This window comes from Lathamus discolor, chromosome 12 (assembly GCF_037157495.1).
Source record: "Lathamus discolor isolate bLatDis1 chromosome 12, bLatDis1.hap1, whole genome shotgun sequence".
Taxonomy (NCBI): Eukaryota; Metazoa; Chordata; class Aves; order Psittaciformes; family Psittacidae; genus Lathamus; species Lathamus discolor.
In genome coordinates, this window is record NC_088895.1 from 2,849,987 (window position 1) to 2,870,786 (window position 20,800).

Consider the following 20,800-nt stretch of genomic DNA (forward strand, 5'->3'; position numbering starts at 1 on the left):
TATTGATGGCTGCTGGAAGTGCCACTGCGGCTGATGCTCTGGCCCAGGTGGGGTTTTAGGGATAGAGTCTGGCAGAAGAAATAACTCCCTTCCCGATCCAAGGCAGCCAGCCTTCGGCCTGCACCCCACAAGCCGGTTTCCACAGGGGCTGCAGCTCCCCCCGGGCTGTACAACCCTCCTCGCTTCGCCTTCACCCTCCTCCTCCTCCTCTCTCAGCTCCGGCCCCAGGGGTAGCGTAAGGGCATCTTTCCAGTGTTACAGCCCCTCGCTGCCATTCTTTGGCTTCAGGAGTTATGGGGGAACCCCTATTCTCTCTCCGCCCCCCAACTGCTGTCCCCCCCTCATCTCTCTTACACAGGGAGAGTGGTTTGAGGGAGGGGGGGTGGTATTTGCAGTTGACGAGGAAATTCGCTTCTGGTGCTCAGAGGAAAGCAAACACCCCCCCCCCCCCCCCCAGCACCCCACTCTCTCGTCGCCTTGCCTTCGACCCCGGCGCCCAGTAGCCGCTCCGCAGCCCCGGGGCGCCGCAAACGCGGAGTTTACGATTTATTTCCCTTTATCATTATATTTTTAAAGGCTGAGGGTGCAGCTTGATTGATTTAACCCCCTCCCCCGGGCCTAACGCTGACCTCCCCCTCCCCATGCCCTTGCAAGAAATCCGTGTACCGCAGGTGTAACTCTGACTTGCAAATGGCTTTATCTCTTGTGTATCTTATTTGTATATAGTAACGTTAATGAGTAACTCTTGTGGCGCTTGTGGATGGAGGTAAACAGCGAGCAATCTCTCTGGATTATCCTGTCTATTACTCACCTGGCGCCTGTCTTGATATCCTCAATGGTTTTATGGCTGATGCAGGCGACCCGGCGCTGGTTGGAAGTTGGGGGGGGGGGGGGTGTCCGGCCTCCGGGGGGGGCTGCGCGGCGCCGGCGCCACCTCTCGGGCAGCCCGGGCAGTGCGGAGCGGACCTGGGGCACCCACCGGTAGCTTCGAGGCGGGGGGGGGGGTGTGGGTGTGTGGAAAGATGAAGCGGTCCCGTGTCTGTGTCTCCCCCCCCCCCCCCAGACCCCCTGTGGGGCTCGCTGCGGGCTTTGCTGGGTTTTAACGCACGGGAGGTTTAGCCCCGAGTCCAAAGTGCCTGGGAGAGGAGCGCAGGGCTGGGGCCGCGGACACCGATACCGAGCCCCCCGCGGGGCCCGGCCGTGCAGTCGGCAGCCACCGTCCTGCCGGGCCACGCTCCGCTATTAGTTAATTATTGATCGATTACAAGTGAAAACTTATGAGGTGTGTGGTGTCCCGTCCCCCCGTGTCCCCGTCCCCCCCCACCATGCTCCCGGCCCCCTCACACGCACACACGCTCCTGCCCTCTGCAAACACTGCAAGGGAGGCGGGTTGTTGGTTTTGGCCCTGACAGCTTCCAGGAATATGAAATATTGAAGCCTTTCGGTCTCTCTCCCGTAGCCTGGACGCCCTTTTTTTCTTTCCTCCCCTCTTTTCCTTTGTCTTCCCCTTTCTATTCCTTGTCCCAGCTCAAGGAGGGGGGGGGGGGGGGGTGTCTCATTGTGGCCGGGCTCCCTCCCCGCACGCAGCCAGAGTGCGGGCTCACAGAGCGCCAGGCCTCGCAGATCAAAGGGACCTCTCCAGCTTCCGCGCAGGGGAAGGGGGGGTGGTGGGGGTGTTGGGAATAATAAAAGGTTGATTTCTTTAACGATTGGGGTTTTTTCGTAGAAGCCTTGGAAGCTGGGAGCATCCAGCCTCCTCCCTGGCCCCGGGCTGCAGGATTGCACCGGGAAACGATTTTGGGAAGGCAGAGAGGGGGGCTCCGGAGAAGGGAAGAAGGGAAAGAAAGAAGGGGGAAAAAATCGGAGGAGCTGCTTGAAATTTAGCAGCCGTGTGTCTGCCGGAGCACACAGCCCATCCCGGGTGGGAGAGGGCTCTGAGGTGCCCAGGTAGGCAGCGGGACCCGGCCCGTGCACCCCACCAAATGCCGTCACAAGAGCGGAGTCAAAGTGAACCCGCAGCGTCTCGGGGGGGAACGTTGGGGACGCGCAAAGGGCGCACCCCTCAATTTGAGCAGCCCGGTGCGAAGCGGTGACCGGAGCGCGCTGCTCCGCACACGGACACGCAGTGCCCTGGCTGAGGCACGGACAGACGGACGGAGGGACGGGCGGACCGGCTGTTTGCTGTCTCGGGAGGGTGAATGGTCTGATGTGGCGATTGCCTTGAGGCGCTGGTGCTTGACGGGGCGGCGACGAGCGGCCGCGCACCCTGCGGGGACAGCCCGCTCCTCCCCGGTCCCTGTCGCCCCGGCCCCGGGGGGGGGGGGGGGGAGGACGACGACGACGACAGCGGGGGCACCCGGCCGGGCGGATCCGTGCTGGAGGCGCCGGCACGGCGGGGCCGGGGTGAGCTTGGGAGGGGGGGAAACGGGGCTGGAAAAACACCTCCCTCCTTCGGCACCTACAGCACAGAACCCCCGTCTCTGGGGGCACCCCCGAGCCCTCACCACCCCCCCCCACCCCCGCGGCGATGCAGGCACATAGAGGGGAACAAACAGCCCCACGCGGAAACATTCCAGCTCGGGTAGCAGCGCGTTATCGGCCTGACCAGCCGAGCTGCACGCAGTACCCCATCCGAGCACCTGAGCCCCTCTGACTGCGAGAGGGGAGAAAGAGCCACCGGCTCTAGGGAGCCAAGTGTGTGTGGGGGGTGTGTGCGATGCATGGGGTTGATTTGAGGGTTTTCTTCTCTTCCTTTTCCTTCCTTTTCCCAGCCTCAAACTTCCCACGTGCTTCTCCCCGAACCCTGCATTATTAGCGAACAATTAAGGCGTGTAAAAACACGGCGAGGCGAAGCCCTTAGCTTGAAGTGGCCGTTCAAGGCGTTATTTATTGTAACTCCCGGCTCCAGCTCCTCGCCCCTCTCCCTCTGTATCTGCGGAGCTCAGCCCGCAGCGGCCCCGCACACACCATGGTTGGGTTTTCCCTTCACCAATGCACTTTTTTTGCCATTTATTTACTTTTTATTTTTTCATATTTTAAAAATTATTTATACATTATTTGGTTATTCTGGAGAAAATACCCCCTTTTTTAACGCTCTCAGCCTAAACAGAGTCCAACCTCCAGCGCAGGTAACCGCGGCCATAATTCCTGCGGCATTTCACGTTGGTCTCACTAAATTCAGCTTCCCCCGCACTCCTTTTAAATAAAGCCCTTAATAGAAGGGCACGGAAAAAAGGAAACCAAGCGGGCTGGGCTATGCGGAGCCCGACCCGACCCCCTCCCAGGGCAACCCCCCTCTGCCCTCCTTTCCCAAGTCCTTTCAAGCTTTATTTCCTTGCAAGACGCCAAAGCGCCGCAGACAAAAATTACGTTAACAAGGAAATCGGCTGGGCAGAAAAAGCCAGGGATGCTTCCCCGCTCCAGACCTGCTCCTTCCTCTGAAGGTACGAGCGGAAGGTGGACGCCGGCTGAGGAGACTGAGGGGCCGGGCTGGGGCATCCCACCGGCTGCTCTGAGGGCTCGCTGGGATAAGGAACCCTCCTTAGGTCAGGGAGGAAGCTGGAAGGATTTGCCCCAAGCTGTCGTGTAAAGCGCGGAAGAACGTCCCTGATTCCTCTGTGGGGACGAGGGGGTCCCCGCTCCCCCCCGCCACCGCGCTGAGTGCTCCATGGGAAACACCGGGATCTTCGGGCAGGATTCTTCTCCTTCTGCCGGCAGACTTTTCCTAGGCGCTCTCACATTCATTTTTCACAGATTTCTGGAAAATTAATTCCCTTCCTCCCCCAGCTTTCCTTTGCTGTTCGTTCATGGCCTTCCCCGTAGATTTTTACGGGGCGCTTCTTAGCTCCTCAGCTCTTCTGAGTCTTATTTCAGCCGGTTTCCATTTTCCCCGACTCCGAGCGAAAAAAACAAACGGGGAGATAAAAAAGCCCCAAACCTTGAATACAAACAGAATCCGGGTCAGGAGGCTCCCCCGCTCCTCTGGCTGGAGCGGGTGGGGGTAAGCGCTGCCCCTAGGAAAAGTGAAAAGCTTGTTTTAATGGGCGGTCATTGCTAAATCTCACCTTAGGGCCAAAACGACTCGCGACCCATTGCCCTCCTTACGATGTATTTATTTGTCTCAGTGGCACCAGCCGTCAGTCATTAGTGGGGGGGTTAAGCCGGGAGCCGCACCACGGTGGCGGCGGTGGTCCTGTGGCTCTTTGGTTTGTTTTAAATGCGATTTCTCAACAGGAACCTGTTCAGAAGCGATGGAATAACCTGTCCCGGGAGGGCTCCCGGGTGAACCACGGAGGGTGAAAACACGCGGGGAGGGGAGCGCAGGGAGCGACGACCCTTCCGAAAACGCCGCTGTTTCGGTCTGAGGGAAGGGGGTGTTGGTTTGCACCCCGAACTGGTTCCTCCGGGGAAAAGCAGCGGCTTGGGCCAGCAGGGACTTTATTTACTGCACCAATACTCCAACGTTCTTAACGATGATCGAGGGCAACAAAATAAGCCCCAAAACCCAGCTGCAGCAGAGGCCGCCCGAGCCCGCGGGTGAGCTGCCGCCCACCCGGGCCCGAAGCAGCCCCGGGGCCCCCCATCTCTACCGGCTGCGTTCGCGAAGGCGCATTTCTCCCCTTACAAACCACGTGCAGAACCCAGAACTCCTCCGTAGCTGCCATGGCTTTATTTAGCTAGAGCTCTGTCCGTGCGTAATGTGTATAAAGCGCTAAGCAGCTTTGTATATTTCAAATATTTATATAGCTCAACTGCGTATATGTACGCGTCGTTATATAAAGATAATGCAAAGAGATGAGGCTGTGCGCGCATTCTTTACACTTTGCACAGGACGTGTGCGGTGTGAGACACCGGGCACGGTGTTTCCCGGCCCCCGAACCCGCTCACAACCCTTCCCGACTTCGGGCCAGGCTTTGTCGGGGTCTGTCCCGCCTGGCCGAGCCCAGCCGCGCTCAGGCTGGGGCCGGGAGGCTCTAACTGGTGTATATGGTCTCTGTGTCCCGGTTAGCTTTGCATTATCTTGGCTGTTGCGGGTCCTGAGTAAGTTCATCTCTGAACGCAGCAGCTCGACTAGCAGAGCCGGGCTACCTCGTCACTCCCGGGGTAGTTCTGCGGGTCCTTCGCTGCCCATCTCAGCTCCGGGAAAGGGGGAGCATGTTGGACCACATTCCCCACTCCGCTGCCGCCCCGGTGCTTTTCCAGCTGGCTTCTCGGGTTGTTCCCTCTGCCAAACATTTACCCCGGGGGCAGGGTGGGGAAGAGAGATAAAACATGAATTTCATCCTTAAATTTCATCTTTCTCTTCCCCCCCCTCCTCTCAACCTCATCCCAGCTCTGCATCCCGCTACTCCAAGATGCTTCCAGGAGGAGGGACCAGCGCGGAGGGAGCGCTTTCCAGCTCTGCCCGGCTGACCCCAGACCCGGAGCAGAGCGATGCGGAGGGGCTCCGGCCTCCTCCTTTGCCTCCTGCCGCCTTGAAATCCCGAAACAATGAAATCAGGGAATCGTGAATTCACGGCAGGACCAGGATGCCCTTTGCCGGCAGGCAGCAGGTAGAGGAGGAGGAGGAGGAGGAGGAAGAGGACGGTGTCTTGGTGCTGGGGGTGTCCCCCGCGGAGGGGGTCGCTCCCGTTCCCTGTGGCTCCTTTAAGCCGCTCCTGGAGCGCCACCTGGTGGGAGATGCCCGGCAGCACGGGCAGGGCTCTGCTCTTGGGGTCCGTGCAGCCGCTGCCCCCCCGGCAGCGCCTCCGTATAGCTTGGAAGGGGAGCGGGGTTGTGCGGAGCATCCCAAAGGGCCTGGCAATGAGAAGCGAAGAGGATGCAAGGAGCAGCATTAAAAGAGGGGAATCGAACGTATTTCTTCTTCAGCGCCTTGTCTGGAAAACCCACATTCCCACCTTCCTCTTGCTCGCTTACAGCAGGGAGAGGGCTGAGAGTGTGTGTCCAAGATTGCCATCAGCTCCGGCAAGACGGCACCCGGTGGTTTCAGTGGCCTCCGAACAGAAACGCTGGTGCTGGGTGTTGGGAGGGAAGCAGCGTTAGGCCTGGCATTTCAGTAGGAAACCTCCCAGAGTTTCATAGGTGTGTGTGTAGCTGCGCTCTGAGAGCAGGAGAGCTCTTAAAATGAGCCATCACCCTCCTGGGGTTGCACTGGTGGGCTGGTTTGCATGGCACAAGCCTGCCCTTGCTTTGTCTCTGTTGCCCTCCCTCACATACACACAGGTACTGAGCTCTTTCGCTTCCCTGTTTTTGGCTTTTCCCATGTGCTAGCCTCACCACGTGTTCACTCATACACATTTACAGCCGTGTGCAAGCACAAAATGGATCTTTTCCTATTTTGTTTCATAGTTTTATTCATATTCTTCCAACTTGTCTTACACTTTTTGCTCTTTTACACACACGGAGAGCTATTCTTCATGAGCACATTGTCCTGTTACATCCTTATTTCTCTTTTCTGCCCTCTCCCTCATTATAAATCTATTCTGCCTCAGAAGCTGCCCTTTTGCATGAAACACTTCACTCCAGGCCAGAGATCAACTTGCTTTGGTGGAACTGGGGGACACTAAAATGTGAGAACAAGGATGTAAAAGCAGGAAGACACGCATCAAACTTCAGGGTAAGCAATGGGAATGATATTGATTGCCTTTAAATGTGCAGTGGTCACACAATGGGGAAGAAAGCCTTCCCAGGGGAAGAAGACCCTCGCCCTGCTTAAGGAACTGGTGGCAGACACATGTGTCAGTGATGAACCTTCTGGACCGGTGCAGAGGGAGCCTTATCCCTGTGCTCCTGGAGGGAAGTGGCTTTCCAGGTCTAGCAGAGCTTCCAAAGGAAGTGCTGTCCTACTTTCTGACTGTCTCTGATGAGGGATGAGGAATGCCCATTGTCTGTGCCCAGGCTGCTGCACGCTCTCATTAAGGCCCCTGAATTGTGTGTGTGCACGTCTGCGGCTGAGCTGTTTGGCAGGGAAGGACAGGCGATTCCCAGGTTCCAGCAGCCTGAAAAGCTTCCGAAGGACCTTGGGGTTCCCAGTGCTTCCAGGAGCTGTGGATAGGGAAGGCAGGATGATGGTCGGAGGCCTGTTTGGTGAAGCGGTGTGAACAGACCTCCGGGGAACGCCACAACTGCAAGGGCAGTGATTCCACAGGATTAATTTGAGATGTATCAAAGTAACCCCACTTCGCTCTTTGGGTGTCAGGTTCTGATCTGAATTGACAGGGGTTAGGTAATCTGGAAACCAGCCACCCTGCCTTTCCTTAATGAGTTCTCTCAAGTCCAAATCACTTCATTTTCAGTAAGGAAGGGTGTAAGGCACAAGGAAAAGTGTCAGGAACCGTGAAGGCACAGCTGCTCTTTCCACTTGGGTAGCAGCGATCGGTTTGGATAATGGCTATTCTGTTCGGCTCCTTTGAGAGGAGCTTTGGGTCTCCAGCTCCTTGCTAGGAGGAGACACACTGATTTATCATTTATTTATGGGATTATAACCCTGTTCTATGGGTAATCAATTGCTGCTTTTCTCAGCCTCCTCTTAAATCACATCACCCTGGTGCATTCAGGGGGTGAGACCACTCCAAGTGCACAGAGGTTTCCCTTCAGAAAGTATTTCCATCAGTGTTAGGTGTTAATGTGAGTAACTGATGGAGAAATAACAGCCAAGGTCTGGTTTGACCGCGTACTCTAGGGCTGAGTGAGCACCCTCGTACCCATGCCCCGAGGACATAGTGATGGAGGGTGATGTTTTCCAACCTGCTTTCATTGCAGGGACAGTGGCTTTCGGTACCGTGCAGCAATGTTCTCTTGCACCGAAATGAGCTGTAATAGAAACAACACCCATTCTGGGGTTAAACTCTGTTTTTCCTACAGAAATAGAGGGGGGAGATGCTCTCTAAGCTCAAACACCAAGGAGCTTTGAAGGCTGCTCTTTATTCCTAGCGCATCACTTGAACAATCCCCCTCAAATACCTTCCCAGCCTTGAGCAGGACCTGACATGTCTCCAGCCTCTCGCTGCCTGCTTTGGCAGTGGGGCTTCCCCTCATGCTGTAGACCTTGGGCTTTGCACTGGTGCAAGCCATTACACAGCTGGAGCAAAGGGAACCAACTGTGACTGATTAAGTTAAAATTAAGGTGTGAACTTGCTGCAGGGAAGAAGAGGGCCCTGAGTCTTTATAAGCTTGGTTCAGGCTATGAAAGGGTCTTTTACTGGATGGCTGCAGTGTCAAAGGAGCGGTAAGAGGCTGCTGAGAGGATCTGCAGAGGTTGCAACGAGGAGCTCTGGATTCGCTCTGGAGGCAGGAGGCTGTGTCGGAAGCAATGGGGATGCGAGGTGGGCACAGTGCTGTTCACAGTTGCTGTGTGGTTTCTTTGCTGTCTTTAAGAGCTGTGAAGAGGGTGTTTTGCTGTGTTAGATGTGTCTTCCTTGTGGCTTAGAGGGCTTCAGGGCCTTGATGCTCTGGTTTCTGCTTCTGTGGGGACTGGTGTGACGAGCAGAGACTCAAAGGATGTGATTTACATGGAACTGAAGTGTGAAGGAGAAAGATGCTCTGTGCAAATCTGCAGTGTCTGTGTTTGAAAACCTGGGGGTCAGGGTCTGATAGAAGCTTCTTATGGTGCTGCTTCTCCTCCCTGGAATGCTGGCTCGCCCGGGCCCTTCAGCTGATGCTGTGTTTGCAGGCTTCCATCCCATGACGGTAAGTGCTAGTAAGACAAAGCATTAAAGAACCCTGGGGTCCAGGTTTTTCCGTGGTGCCTATGCAGTTATCCAGGTTTTTCCACAGTGCCTATCCAGTTATCCCCTGCTGAGGCTCTTCCAGACTTACCCTCTCATGTCTGTGGGACTAGAGCTAAGCCAACCTGATTTTTGGTCCCCAGGTGCCAATGTGTCCTTGAGGAGAGCTTGTAGCCAATCTGCTCTGCACCTGAAAGTGGATGTGGAATGATCCGAGTTATACATGGGGTCTTGTGGTATCAGTCTCTTGTGCTCTTTGATTTTTGGAGTTCCTTGGCTGGAGAACAAAGGCGCTGGCCTGGATTTGGGGAGGATGTTGAAACTCAGGGATGAGTGTGGCAAAGATTCTGTTCCAGAGTCAGGAGCGTAGCTGGAAGGGGAGGAACTTGATAAACAAGTGACATGCTGCCTCGAGCTAGCCTGGCAGCCTTTTATCATCCTGCCTTCATCTGCCAGCCTGGCTGGTCCCTTCAACACCTGCTTTCTTATGTGAGAAGTCCCCAGACTACCTATAGTGTTTCTTATTTCTAAGGACCTCAGTCAGGTAAAGCATCAATGTGTAATCTTCCCTCCTTGGCAAGGCACATCACAGTAAAACCGGGATAATGATCTGATAATGAGTGCCACTTGGGGCTGCGGGTGTGCTGGGACACGTACTGTTGGTAACCAGCATGCAGGAATAGAGTAGTAGTTGTGATGAGCTTCTGGGGTTACTCGGTGCTATGGTTTTGTTTGGTCTGAAGAGGAGTAGAAATAGATAATGCTTTTAAGAAACTACTCCCATGGAACTGTGATGTTCTGGCTTTAAAATAATCTGAGATTTAATGAAAAGCACCTTGGAAAGGTGTGGAGGGAAAGACTGGATGGAGGCACCTTATTTTCTGGTGTCTGCTCTTGCTATCTGCTCTTAGCCATCCCTTCTGAGCTTGAAGCTTCGGCTGAATACCATTATTTGCCCCTCAATAGGTGAGTTTCTCTGTGCCCAGCTTGGCCAGCCCACTACCCTTTCTATGATGGGGGCTTTAACTGCAAAATGGGCTGTAAACTGGGTCAGTGACTTGTGTTGTGCTTGAGTAGAGACCTGAATCAAGATCTTCAAAGCTGGGTAGAAACCTGGGCTGCTCAGGTTTGATTCTCACTATGCTGGTGGTTGATGTGCTTGGTAGCCTCAGTTTCTCTCCTAGTGTGCTCAGTGGCCTACAAAACCGAGTTGGGGCAGTCAGGCTCCATGTCCTAGCTCTGAAGAACATGGGGGAATAACCATGAGACCTTCTGCTAGAGTTACTAAACAGAGCTTTCGATGAGTAATATCTGTTTGTTTTGCCAAAAATAAGCCTTATTCCTGCACTGAGATCTACATTTTCCTGAAGACAGTGTGTTTGGAGTTGGGTTTATCTGCAGTTTGTGGTCAAAAGCCTGTTTGCCCTGGAATCTGTGCTATGATGGAAGGAGATGCTCTCCTGAGAGGAGGGTTCAGGGTGTTCATGTTCTCCTTGGATTGTGAGGCTCCCACCCTGTGGATGCATAGGTAAGGGATCTGAAGTTTATGGGGTGAATTTGAGGCTGTATTCTTGTCGGAAGGGCTTTTCCTTTCCTAGCACTGCAGAGAATCAGTGGTGTATGCATGAAAAAATGCAGTTTAAATGACTGTGAGTTCACCACAGAACAGTGCAAAGGCTTTATCTGACGGCCTCTTTGCAGGTCTTGAGGGTGATCAGTCTTTAAAGGGTCCAAGATGAAAAGGAAGAATAGAATCTTGTATGTGGCATGTGCCACGTCTCACTGGTTGTCTATGTCCAAAAGAGCTCCAAGACAGGGTATGTCGTGTTCTTTAGGCTCTCTGTCATACAGACTGGTCTTTGGGGTGGAGAAGGTGGTAGAGATAATACTGGTTGAAGAGTGTGAAGCTTATTCTGGCTGGATGATCCAGTTCAGGCAGGTCAGACCCTACTTGTGCCATCTGGGATTAGGAGAATGTCTGCTCAAAAGCAGGGAGAACTGATCTGGATGCTGAGCCCAGCTCCATCCAGTTAACCTGCAGGAAAAGAGTGGGGAAAATCAACCTTATCTAGAGCAGGAAACCTTCAAAGGTCAGCGGTATGAGACTGGTGGGTAGCTACATGAATGATGCTTGCTGTAGCTCTTGTGCTAGCTTGTGCAAGCTGTCTGTGCTTGGCCTCACTGTCTGCTCTGTTATGCCCAGAGAAATGGTGTTGCTTCCCTGTTGAGCTGTAACCTGTGTGCAGGCGCAGGGCTGCTCTCATCCTCCTGTTTCATGTGTGTTGGGGATCCAAATCTCTTTGGGGCCAGGGTCTGCAGACATCAGTACTTTGCTTCACTGCTCTATGGAGGAAAATGATTAGCATTTCGCTGGTACTGGTGTAGTCTTGTTAGATTGGGGGATGCTTTTGAAGGAGGAAAAAAAGCCCTTAGAATTAGCAGTCCTGATTCCTCTGACTTAGCTGTGAGGTGCCAGGCTCGGTGACCCAGATGGTTTCTCACTATTAGCCTGCTGTCTTTGTGAAAGCATCCTTTAGGATTAAGAAACCTTATATGCTTACATAAAGATAGTAAACAGAGGGGAAAAGCATATGCTGCTCCCGGTCTGCCAGAGGAAGGGCTTGGGGAGCTGCTGCAGGAGGAGACGGCTGTGCTGGAGATCCCGGTTTGTGTTTGGATGCGGAAGGATGCGCATCGGGCTCTGAGCGAGCCACGTTTGCATAAACCCCAGGTGAGCGCGCTTGAAGGAACTATATTAACATATGCCACTAGATGGCCCCAGGGAGAAGGCGGTGCAGGGGAGGACAGCCTGCAGCAGGCACCTGGCAGAACCCCGCAGGGCTCCTCGCCTCTGGGCAAGGGCTGGGGTTAGCGCAGCCCAGCCGCTGCAGCCCCGCTCCAGCGATGGGAACGGACAACGGGAGCACTCGCGGCTCCCACACATCTTCATCTCTCACAGCACCCCGTGATGGGGCTTGGGCCACGGGAGCGTGCTCGGGGGTGCATGAGGTGTGCTGCCTCCTCTGGGGAATGGTGTGAGCTGCTGCTTGTAGTGTTGCGCCCTATACGAGTGGCATGAGCTTGCCTGTTGTATTGTGCCCCTATCTCGGCACCCATCAGTGAGGTGGGTGGCAGCCCAGCAAACCTGGCACTTGCAGGTGGCTCTGTAGCCTGCACAGGTCATGGGTCTCTGGGCTCTAATTGGGTTGGAGAACTAGCCAGGTTTCTTGGAGCCCTGAGTAACCCACACTCAGAACCCTCCATCTGAAATCAAACGAACAGCTAGAACCAAACTAACAACAAGTTGCAAGCTAGAGTGCCTGAAGTTGCACTTTAGGGTCAATGACACATAGGGCCCTAAGATGAGTAAACTGCTGGTGTCTGAACAGTGGAACTTGGGCTCAGGGCTGCTCTTCAGGCGACTGTCTTGTAGCTGGGATGTCGAAGCAAGATGTCTTTCCTTTCTATCACTCCACAAGGGAACCTTAAAGGCTGACGTTGCAAGGGGACACCAAGTGTCTTGTTCTGAAGTTGCTACTTCAATTAGAAGTAAGATCTCAGCCAGATATTTAGGTCCTAGTTTAACTCCAGGTCATCTAGATGGAAAAGTGATGTACCTGTGCTTATTTCTGAGGGACCAAATGGTCTTATCCCAGGGTTAGGAGGGGAGCGTAAAGCCTGCAATGTGCTTCAAACCTGAGCCTCTGGGGACCAGGAGGGCTGTGAAGCTGTGAGTAGTTAGAGAGGAGCAACACTTCCCTGTGGGTTCTGGTGAGCTCCTGTGGAGGCTTTAATGAATGGAGCTTCACTGATGGATGAGATAGGAAGAATCACTAACCTGGGGAAGTGTAAAACGGTGCCATGCCATAGCGTGTGCCTGGCCTGGTGGTCCTTCAGGAGGAGCTGGCTGCTGCATGAGCCCGTTACAAGGGGAAACGCAGGCAGGGAAGGAGCTGTCTGGAGATGCCACAAAGCCAGCTTTCTGGGACGTGCTGGCACAAAAGTCTGTGCTGAAACGAGGTCTTGGAGGCTTTATTGCCACGGGCTGGTGTGAGCACTGCCAGGGCAGGCTGCGGTGCAGGCTCCCCTCCGGCTGCGAGGCTGTTTCCCTGCCTCACACCTTGCTGCCAGCTGGGGAAGTACCTGCTCTTCTGCAGACAGGGAAGTTGTGTCCCTCTTCCCTCTGATATGGACTTCTCATGCAGCCTGAGGCATGCGGCACTGCTCTTCCAAGCCAAGGTTTGCTCCCGAGGCAAACTGGAATGGGTCCAAGGGTTTGTCTGGTTTCCTTCCTAGGTTTCCTCCCCTGTTTAGTGGGTTTAATAACACCTGAGGGTGTCAGAGTTACTCACTGGGTTTCAAGTGCTCTGAAAAACCCTGTGCAATCTATTGTGTGAATTTACAAGATGAGGCTGCCGCCGCCTGTCTCCCACAGAAATGATGGATGTCGAAGGACTGAGGTCCCTTGGATGGCATTGCTTTTTGAAGGGAACAAGCTGAGGCTCTCCAATGGTCCTAAGAGCTGTGTGTCACACCTGCTGATGCCAGCAGGAGCTGATGGTGCACAAGAGGGACTGCTCTTAGGAACAGTTCAGTTTAGGAACTGGTCAAAGACAAAACGTAAGGGCACAAGACCCCTTGCTCAAAAGAGGAACCCAACGTTCAGAGGGAAGCTGCAATTTTCTATGTGGCCATCAGCTGTCAGTGGTAGCACTTTTAGATGAGAGAAGCAGTTTTCATCCTATGAAACCCACCCATGTGCCTGAGCTGAACTTAGTTTGGGACATTTTATTAAGACTTTAACCATAGAACAAGAATCCCTTTTCTTTAGGTCTTGATATAACCAGTGTGAGTTGAAATAACATCTGCTGGAAGAAGATCGCCTGGCAGCCATAGATAGATCCAGGTAAGTGTGGCTCGGAAAGGGATTGACAAGCCTGAGACACCTTGTCTGTAGCCAGGAGCTTCTCCAGTGAAAAGCCTCATCCTACTCATGCCCAATATCAATTCAGAACCTTTCTTTTTCAGGGACTGTAATGATAGGACAGGGGGTGATGGCTTAAAATGAAAATGGGGAAGTTCAGGTTGGATATAAGGGAGAAGTTCTTCACTGGGAGAGTGGTGAGGTGTTGGTACAGGTTGCCCAAAGAAGTGGTAAATGGTCCATCCTTGGCAGTGTTCAAGGCCAGGTTGGACATAGCCTTGGGTGAGATGGTTTAGTGGGAGGTGTCCCTGCCCATGGCAGGGGGTTGGAACTGCATGATCTTCCACTCCTTTGCGACCCAAACCATTCTGTGATGCTATGATTTTCCTCCCAGTGCTGTTTCTAGAGAGCGTCCTGGAAAAAAAGCTGTTCACTGAATAAACTCCTCCTGACAGATGAACTGAAACCTGCTACTGAGGACTTGGGCATTCAGCGAAGCTGCAGTGCATTGGGTTTTGCTTCTCTCTGTCAAGGGAGGTTTAGTTCCAGCTGAACCATAGCTAGTACCTGCTGAGTCAATCTGTCTCGCTGCTGCTGTGTGTGATGGGAAGCGAAATGCACTCCCTGAAGGTCTCAGCCAGCATTTTACTTGTGGGAGGAGGGATTTCTGGAAGGGGAAATGCAGAAGACGGTAGGAGCGATTCCCAAGTGTTTGAAACCAAGGTGAACCTGTTCTGTGGAATGCCGGTTCTGCTGTAGAGCTTGAACAAATACTCAGTTTTGTGGGATTAAGCAAGTGAACCCAACGCATCACTGTGAGGATCTGACTCCCAGACTTTGTTAGTCTGGTTGCTGCTGAGTTTATTAGGTGGCAGCAGGCAGCACAAGGTTGGATCCCTTGGATCTAGGCACTATGGGGGATGTGTGATAGGAATTCACCCAGCTAATTGCATAATGCATCGTGAGGCTTTTGGTGTCTTGAATTTCAGGCCTTTTAGCAATGTGGGGAATTAAGGAGTGCTTTGTGGTGTGCATGGTGAATGTGGGAGGGGGAAATGGGTATTCAGTGGGCCCTCTGGGTTGGAGAACAGCATGGATAGCTGTGCTTGGAGGAAATTGGGGTGCTGTTGCCTCAAATGGCACCTTTTGGCCTTATATTGTTATTCCCATCCTATACTGCCCAACCTGATGTCCACTGTTCAACTCTTTACTGCCATACTCATGGGAACCCTTGGAAATATCACTGCAAGGTGGGGAAGAAACTCTTGGGATGATGGAGAAAAAGACCTTTAAATACTAATAGGGCTACATCAAAGATCCCTGATGCATGGCTGATTGTGCATAATGATAGGTTATCTGGCTTGGCCCACTGGAGTGTGGAGGGCTGGGGCAGGACAGGAACAGGCTGTGCTTGCCCTGTGTAGCTGTGCCATGCCTGGGATGGAAAAAGGAATGCCAGTCCCTGCCAACAGTGCTGCCAGTGCCGTGGTTTCTTAAGCAGAGCTGTTCCCATCATTGGTTATGCTGCTTTTGGAGGAGCTTTGGAAGAAAGCTGGTAGCTCCCTATCCCTTGCTTGACTGAGGGTAGTTTTGTCTAGGGGCGATCCCAGCTGATGGGTTCCACCTATCCCTTTGCAGACTGCTTGGGGTGGGACACAACCTCCATGTAATACCATGCATCCCTGTGCTTCCAAACTGCAGCCTGGGGTCAGGGTAGGGGAGGAGCGGGTCTTTGCTTACCCCTTCTCTCCTGAAACGGGTGTAGAAGGCTGGTCCATGAGCCGGCTGTAAATCAGAATGCACGAGGAAGGCAATTTTCTGCAAGTAAAACCTGCCCTAACGGAGCCCTGGGGGAGGGAGGAGAACGGCGAGTGTCAAGGTGAGACGGAAGAGCAACAGAACGAGATTTAATTTCCTTCCCAATAATTTTCTCAAGCTGTATAAACTTTCCTTATTTAAAATAAATACTCCCTGAAAACACATTCTGTGTCAGTGGCCCTGTGAAAACACCCCCAGTCACAACCTGTGCCTGTCCTTTCGCTTGCAGCCTCAGCCAAAAGCCAGCAGTTTTACATTCTGCTCTATTAACTTGAGCTGTAAATTTCCTTGTGCAAAGTCTCCCAGGCTGTGGAATGAATTTAAGTAAACAGGGCGTACAATAATAGACTTGTGTTAGGGCAGGTTTTTCAAGTGGCCTGTAACTCTAAGGGTAAGTTCTTCTAAATCTCTCCCTGTTACGGTGCATGGTGTGTGAGCTTGTCCAGAAGGTGGAGGAAGTCATAGGAAAGACGTGGCTGGTAACCTGGGATCCTATCTGTGGCCCAGGGAAGAGCACCCAGTGTTTGATAAGCAAGCCGTTCATGTGAGACAGCCTCTTGCCTGCCATTTCACCATGCTTTTTGGTTCAAGACCCCCATAGTAAGGGGAGATGCTTATAAGGACTCTGAAGGGTTTTTCCCCCTTGTCCTACAACATGCTAAATGGAGACTCTAAAATCAGTCTTCAGAAGGGATTTCAAAGTTAACTGCTATATAAGGCACCCAAAATTGTCTGGTTTGGGGGCTATAGGATTAGTTCCTTCTTGGAATTATTCTCTAGGGAAAAAAAAGCAGGAGGGGTTTCTTCTCTAAGTTGGATGGAAAATAATGTTCTGCTTCAGGTTTGTGGACATCATTGTTCTAAGACTTATGAATTCTGCCTGCTTGGTGTACAGAGATGCTGCATGTGTTTGTGCCTCATTGCAAAGGAATCTTAAGGGGTTTTGAGGTGTTCATGTTTCCTTCTATGCCAGGAAAGCATCTCTGCTACAACCTACTTAGATCATTGTCCAATCTTCAGCTAAAAGCAGGCTCAAGATCATAGAATCATGGAATAGTTAGGGTGGGATGAACACAATCTAGATGGTTATGAGTGAGGAAAAACTGATTCCACTTTGCAAGCTCAGCAGTTTTCCTACCTGATGCTTTTGCAGATGATTACTGCTTTCCCCCATGAACTTGCAGTTAAAATGTCCATCTGGTTGGTGCCTTTGAGTCGTCCTGTAAAAGGGTATTTGATCATTAGATAAAGAGGAAAGGAACTTCTGGCTTATAGACAGCCCTTTCCTGAAAAACAGAAGGTTGTAAGCAATAACTTGGCATAAAAGTCCCCAAATAGGGGTTTCTGTAGACTCCCCTGGGTTTGGCTGTGTTGTCTGGTTATCTAACCTTTCACCAGCTGGCTCTTGTAAAACTGCAAAGTGCTTCTGACTTCTGCTAAGCTGTGGGGGGAAAAAAGGCAAGAAAACATCTTTAAGGCCTTTATCCAGAACGCAGTAAAACCAGCGGAGAAGCTCTGGGAGTCTGGGGGATATTGGATCACTTCCAAGGTGTTGAGGGCACTGGAGAAAGGTTGAGCCCAGCTTGTGTTAGATCTGGAAGCCAAGGGAAATTCTCGGCTTCTGGGAGTAGGAAAAAAGTCTTGGCAAAGGCTGGATCTCAAGGCTGGAGAGAGTCATGGACCCAAAATGGTAGAAGCTGGGATTTGGGGGGTAGGAGGATAAAGCTTCTTTGAGGTACTTGAGCAGGTCATGAGCTGGGCATTTCTTCTTGGTCTTTTGGTATAACCTCTATTAGATAAAAGGAGACTCCTGCTGGCTTGGCCTCTGTTACATCTCTATTGCTTCTCTTTGGACTCAAAACTCCCACTTGCCTCCCACTAGGAAAGCAATACAGCACCAGGGCTTAACTCGGGTGGTTTTGTAGCAGCTAGCTCCAAAAGAGGTTGAGGGAGGTTCCTGTGGGACTGAGTGGTCCTGGACCTGCAGTGTAACTGGCAGCATAAGATCACATTTGCCCAGCGGAATGCAAAGGCTTTTAGATAAAAGAAAGTGCTTGCTTTGGCATTCAGAAGCATGGAGATGCCACAGATGGAGAGCTGCCAGTTGGCTCGTCACCAGCCACTGACTCACAATGTAAAAGTGTATTGTGAGTCCCTGGGTTTTTTTTTTCTCCTTAAACTTTATAACTGGCTTTTTTTGTTGTTTTTGAGAGGAGGAGGGAATTCTCATGGTTTTAAGCAAATCACAACTGACTCAGCCTAAGCCCAAGGGTAGAATGGCGAAGGCTTGATGGATTAAGTGTCCTGGAACAACTGGCTACACAGCTCTTTCTTGTTTTCTGGCTGTAAGGATCATCCTTTTGATCAGATTCTTTTCCCTACCACTTTCCGGGTTGTAGATCCAGGTTAGTCATGGTAGGGTGGCAAACAATTAATGGAGTAGGAGGTTGAGCCCTGGGAGTGAGAGTGGTGGCCTCTGCGGAGTGAATGCACCCTGGTGGCCAGGTAGAGAAGCAAGGACATCTTGAGGCCATCTGCCCATGAATTTGCTGTTTGGAAGGGTTGAGAGCCTGAGACTCCTACAACAACAACCCCTGTTTCTGTAATCTGCTCAGAGATGTCTCCAGGTGTCTTGTAGCCAGGGGAGGAAGCTGTAGCTTGGTCATTTACCAGCTTTCCTGTGTATTTGACCTACATTGTTTCCTGCCTGTGCTGCCTAGGCTATCATTACCCTCAGGATCCACTGGTTAACTGGTCTTTGAAAGCATTAGTCAACTGCTGCCCGACTCCTCTTGTGGTACAGATGATCCCTACTGTGAGTTGACTTTCTTGCTTCTCTGGGCATGCAAAGGTCTAGGAAACTGGGGTGGTTTTATAAGCCTCTGAACCTGGAAAACAACACTCATCAGGTCTTTAGTGACCACGAGGAAGTGTGTAGCCAACCCAGCATAAGAAGGTAAAGGCTTAAAATACAGGGGACAGAGGGTCCCAATTCCCAGTCAGCTGCACTGAGGGATGAGCAGTGGTGTGCACAGGAATGCCACAGTTCTGCTTGCTTTTGATTTAAAGACTTTACCAGGTGCCATAGTTGGATGTTAGGCTGACAGGTTCCCCAGACATCATCTACTGTGCCTTCAAATACAACTGCTATTACAAAATAGTCCGTGTCCAAAGGTGATGTCCTAGCAAAGGATGAAATGACCATGCACGAATGTGGTTGCCTATTGCATGTCCAAGTCTGCATAAAATGTTATTGTAAGGCAGTACTTGGAAGCAGTAAACCTGTGACATAATCTGGGTGGGATCCTGAACCTGTGTAGCTCACTGCTGGAGCTAGCAAGTGATGCTGTGTGAATCTGCAGGCTTATTTGCAATTAACTTATTTGCCTGATTAAGGTGGCTTATGAACACAGCTGCTGCTTGGTGCATGGCTTTTGACATCAGTAGTGTTATACCAGGGGTGAAATTGGCCTTCCCTATATTGTTGCCAGTTGCAAGAATTTATCATCCACCTGTGCTCTGATTTACGTGTGTGTAAATCCTGAGTAACTCCATTAACATCAATAAAGCTGCTTGAATAGATCTCTATCTGAATTGCGTGCTGAAGACTTCTCATGTTGCTGCTAGCTATGCAGGTGCAGGGATGTGGTTGGGTTCAGCTGGGAAACATGATGCCATCCAAGAGTGTTTAGCATGCAAACAAGGAGAAAATGCTGAGCTGAAACCACAAGGCTCATTTAAAGTGATGCTATGGAGCTTTCAAGAGAAGATTTCTCTTTGCCATCCTAAAATATCTGAGCAGGCAGGAATCTCTGAAATGTGTTTCCATGGCCACTTGGAAGAGAAAATGATGTCCTGCTGCTTTGTGGTAAAAGAAATGGGTTGGTCCCAGAGCAGTTTTGATGATGGAGTTGGGGAGAAAATTGAAATCATAGAATCAGAATGGTTTGGGTTGAAAAGGAGCTTAATATCACCCATTCCAGCCCTCCCGCCATGGGCAAGGATGCCTCGCGCTAGACCGTATCACTCAAAGCTCTGTCAAACCTGGCTTTGAACACTGCCAAGGATGGAGCATTTACTGCTTCTCTGGGTAACCTGTTCCAAGGCATCACCACCTTCACAGTAAAGAACTTCTTCCTTATATCTAACTTGAACTACCTCTGTTTCAGTTTGAACCCATCACCCCTCGTTTTATTGCTACAGTCCCTAATGAAGAGCCCCACTCCAGCGTTCTTGTAGGCCCCTTCAGATATCGGAAGGCTGCAATGAGGTCTCCACACAGCTTCTCTTCAGGCAATGGAGAAATGGAAGGAATGGGTTTCTATTCCTCATTTATCTCCACCTTCGCTGCACCTATACCTAACTGTATGCAAGGACAACTTGCTGCTTAGCAAGTGTTTTCTTTGTGGGCTTTTGCACAAATTGTGGAAGCTTAGAAACACAGGGAGCCATGGTAAGGATGAAGGGTGAAGCAGTGCCACCTTGCGCTGTTGTATGTGTTCTGTTGTCCTGTTGTGACAGCAGCAGCAATGAAGTCACCCAGAAAAACTTGTCACAGGGAGATGAGACGCATTGGATAAACTCTCCTCTGAGCTGGTGGCTGTCAACCCAAAGCCTGTGGGGCTGAGAGCTCTTCTGAACCACTTGTGATGTTACTGGAAACGCTCACAGATAAGATGTCTATGAATTCTGAACCTCCCTTTCTAAGGGGACTTTGGGATTTTTGGGTGACTCGGCAGCTTCATGGATTAAGGTGCTGCAAAACACTATCAGTTTGGATTGTCTTTGGGAGCGTGCAGTGCAGCTTTATTTGCTCTGGTGGAATTTCTCCTGATTGGAAAATAGAGAACTCAAGGTGGTTCATTTCTGGAAGCATGTGTTCATGTTTTGGGGACTCCATCACTTAGCTGACATTTGATATATCCTGGGGAGAATGAAAGAGGATAACTGGGATGCTTGTTATGAGTTGTTGTTTCAGGAGATGAAGATAGTTGGCTACTTGGAGTGAAAGGTGGCATCTCACTTACGGAAAAGTCTTGTAGCATCCTACTTTTTTCTATCGCTGGTCAACTGGAGGGATGTTTGCTGCATGCTCTCAGCTAGTGATGGTCTGGATAGGAGGAAGGGGATGCCAGGCTCAGACTGTGAGGAGACTGGGTATCTTGCTGTGAGGCTGTAGGTACTCATGATCATCTCAGCTCTGTCTGTGTATAGGCACTGTATCTTAAAGGTCTGCCCTTTGGCTGACTTCTTATTATATTCAGCCATCTGAAACTGGTCAGCGGTGGGATGGAGAACCTGGCTTCATTTTTTACTACCACTTTGGTTTGAT

At 51.6% G+C, this 20,800-nt stretch overlaps 1 protein-coding gene across 1 annotated transcript in view; it reads left to right on the forward strand.

The window, feature by feature from the left end:
• The first annotated feature begins 8,214 nt into the window (after window positions 1-8,214).
• TBX5 (T-box transcription factor 5) overlaps window positions 8,215-20,800 on the forward strand; it is a 131,946-nt gene continuing 119,360 nt past the window's right edge. Inside the window, exon 1 of the mRNA XM_065692502.1 lies at window positions 8,215-8,324. Coding sequence (XP_065548574.1) covers window positions 8,312-8,324 — 13 coding nt within the window. The 5' untranslated portion in view covers window positions 8,215-8,311. The remainder of the gene's footprint in view (window positions 8,325-20,800) is intronic.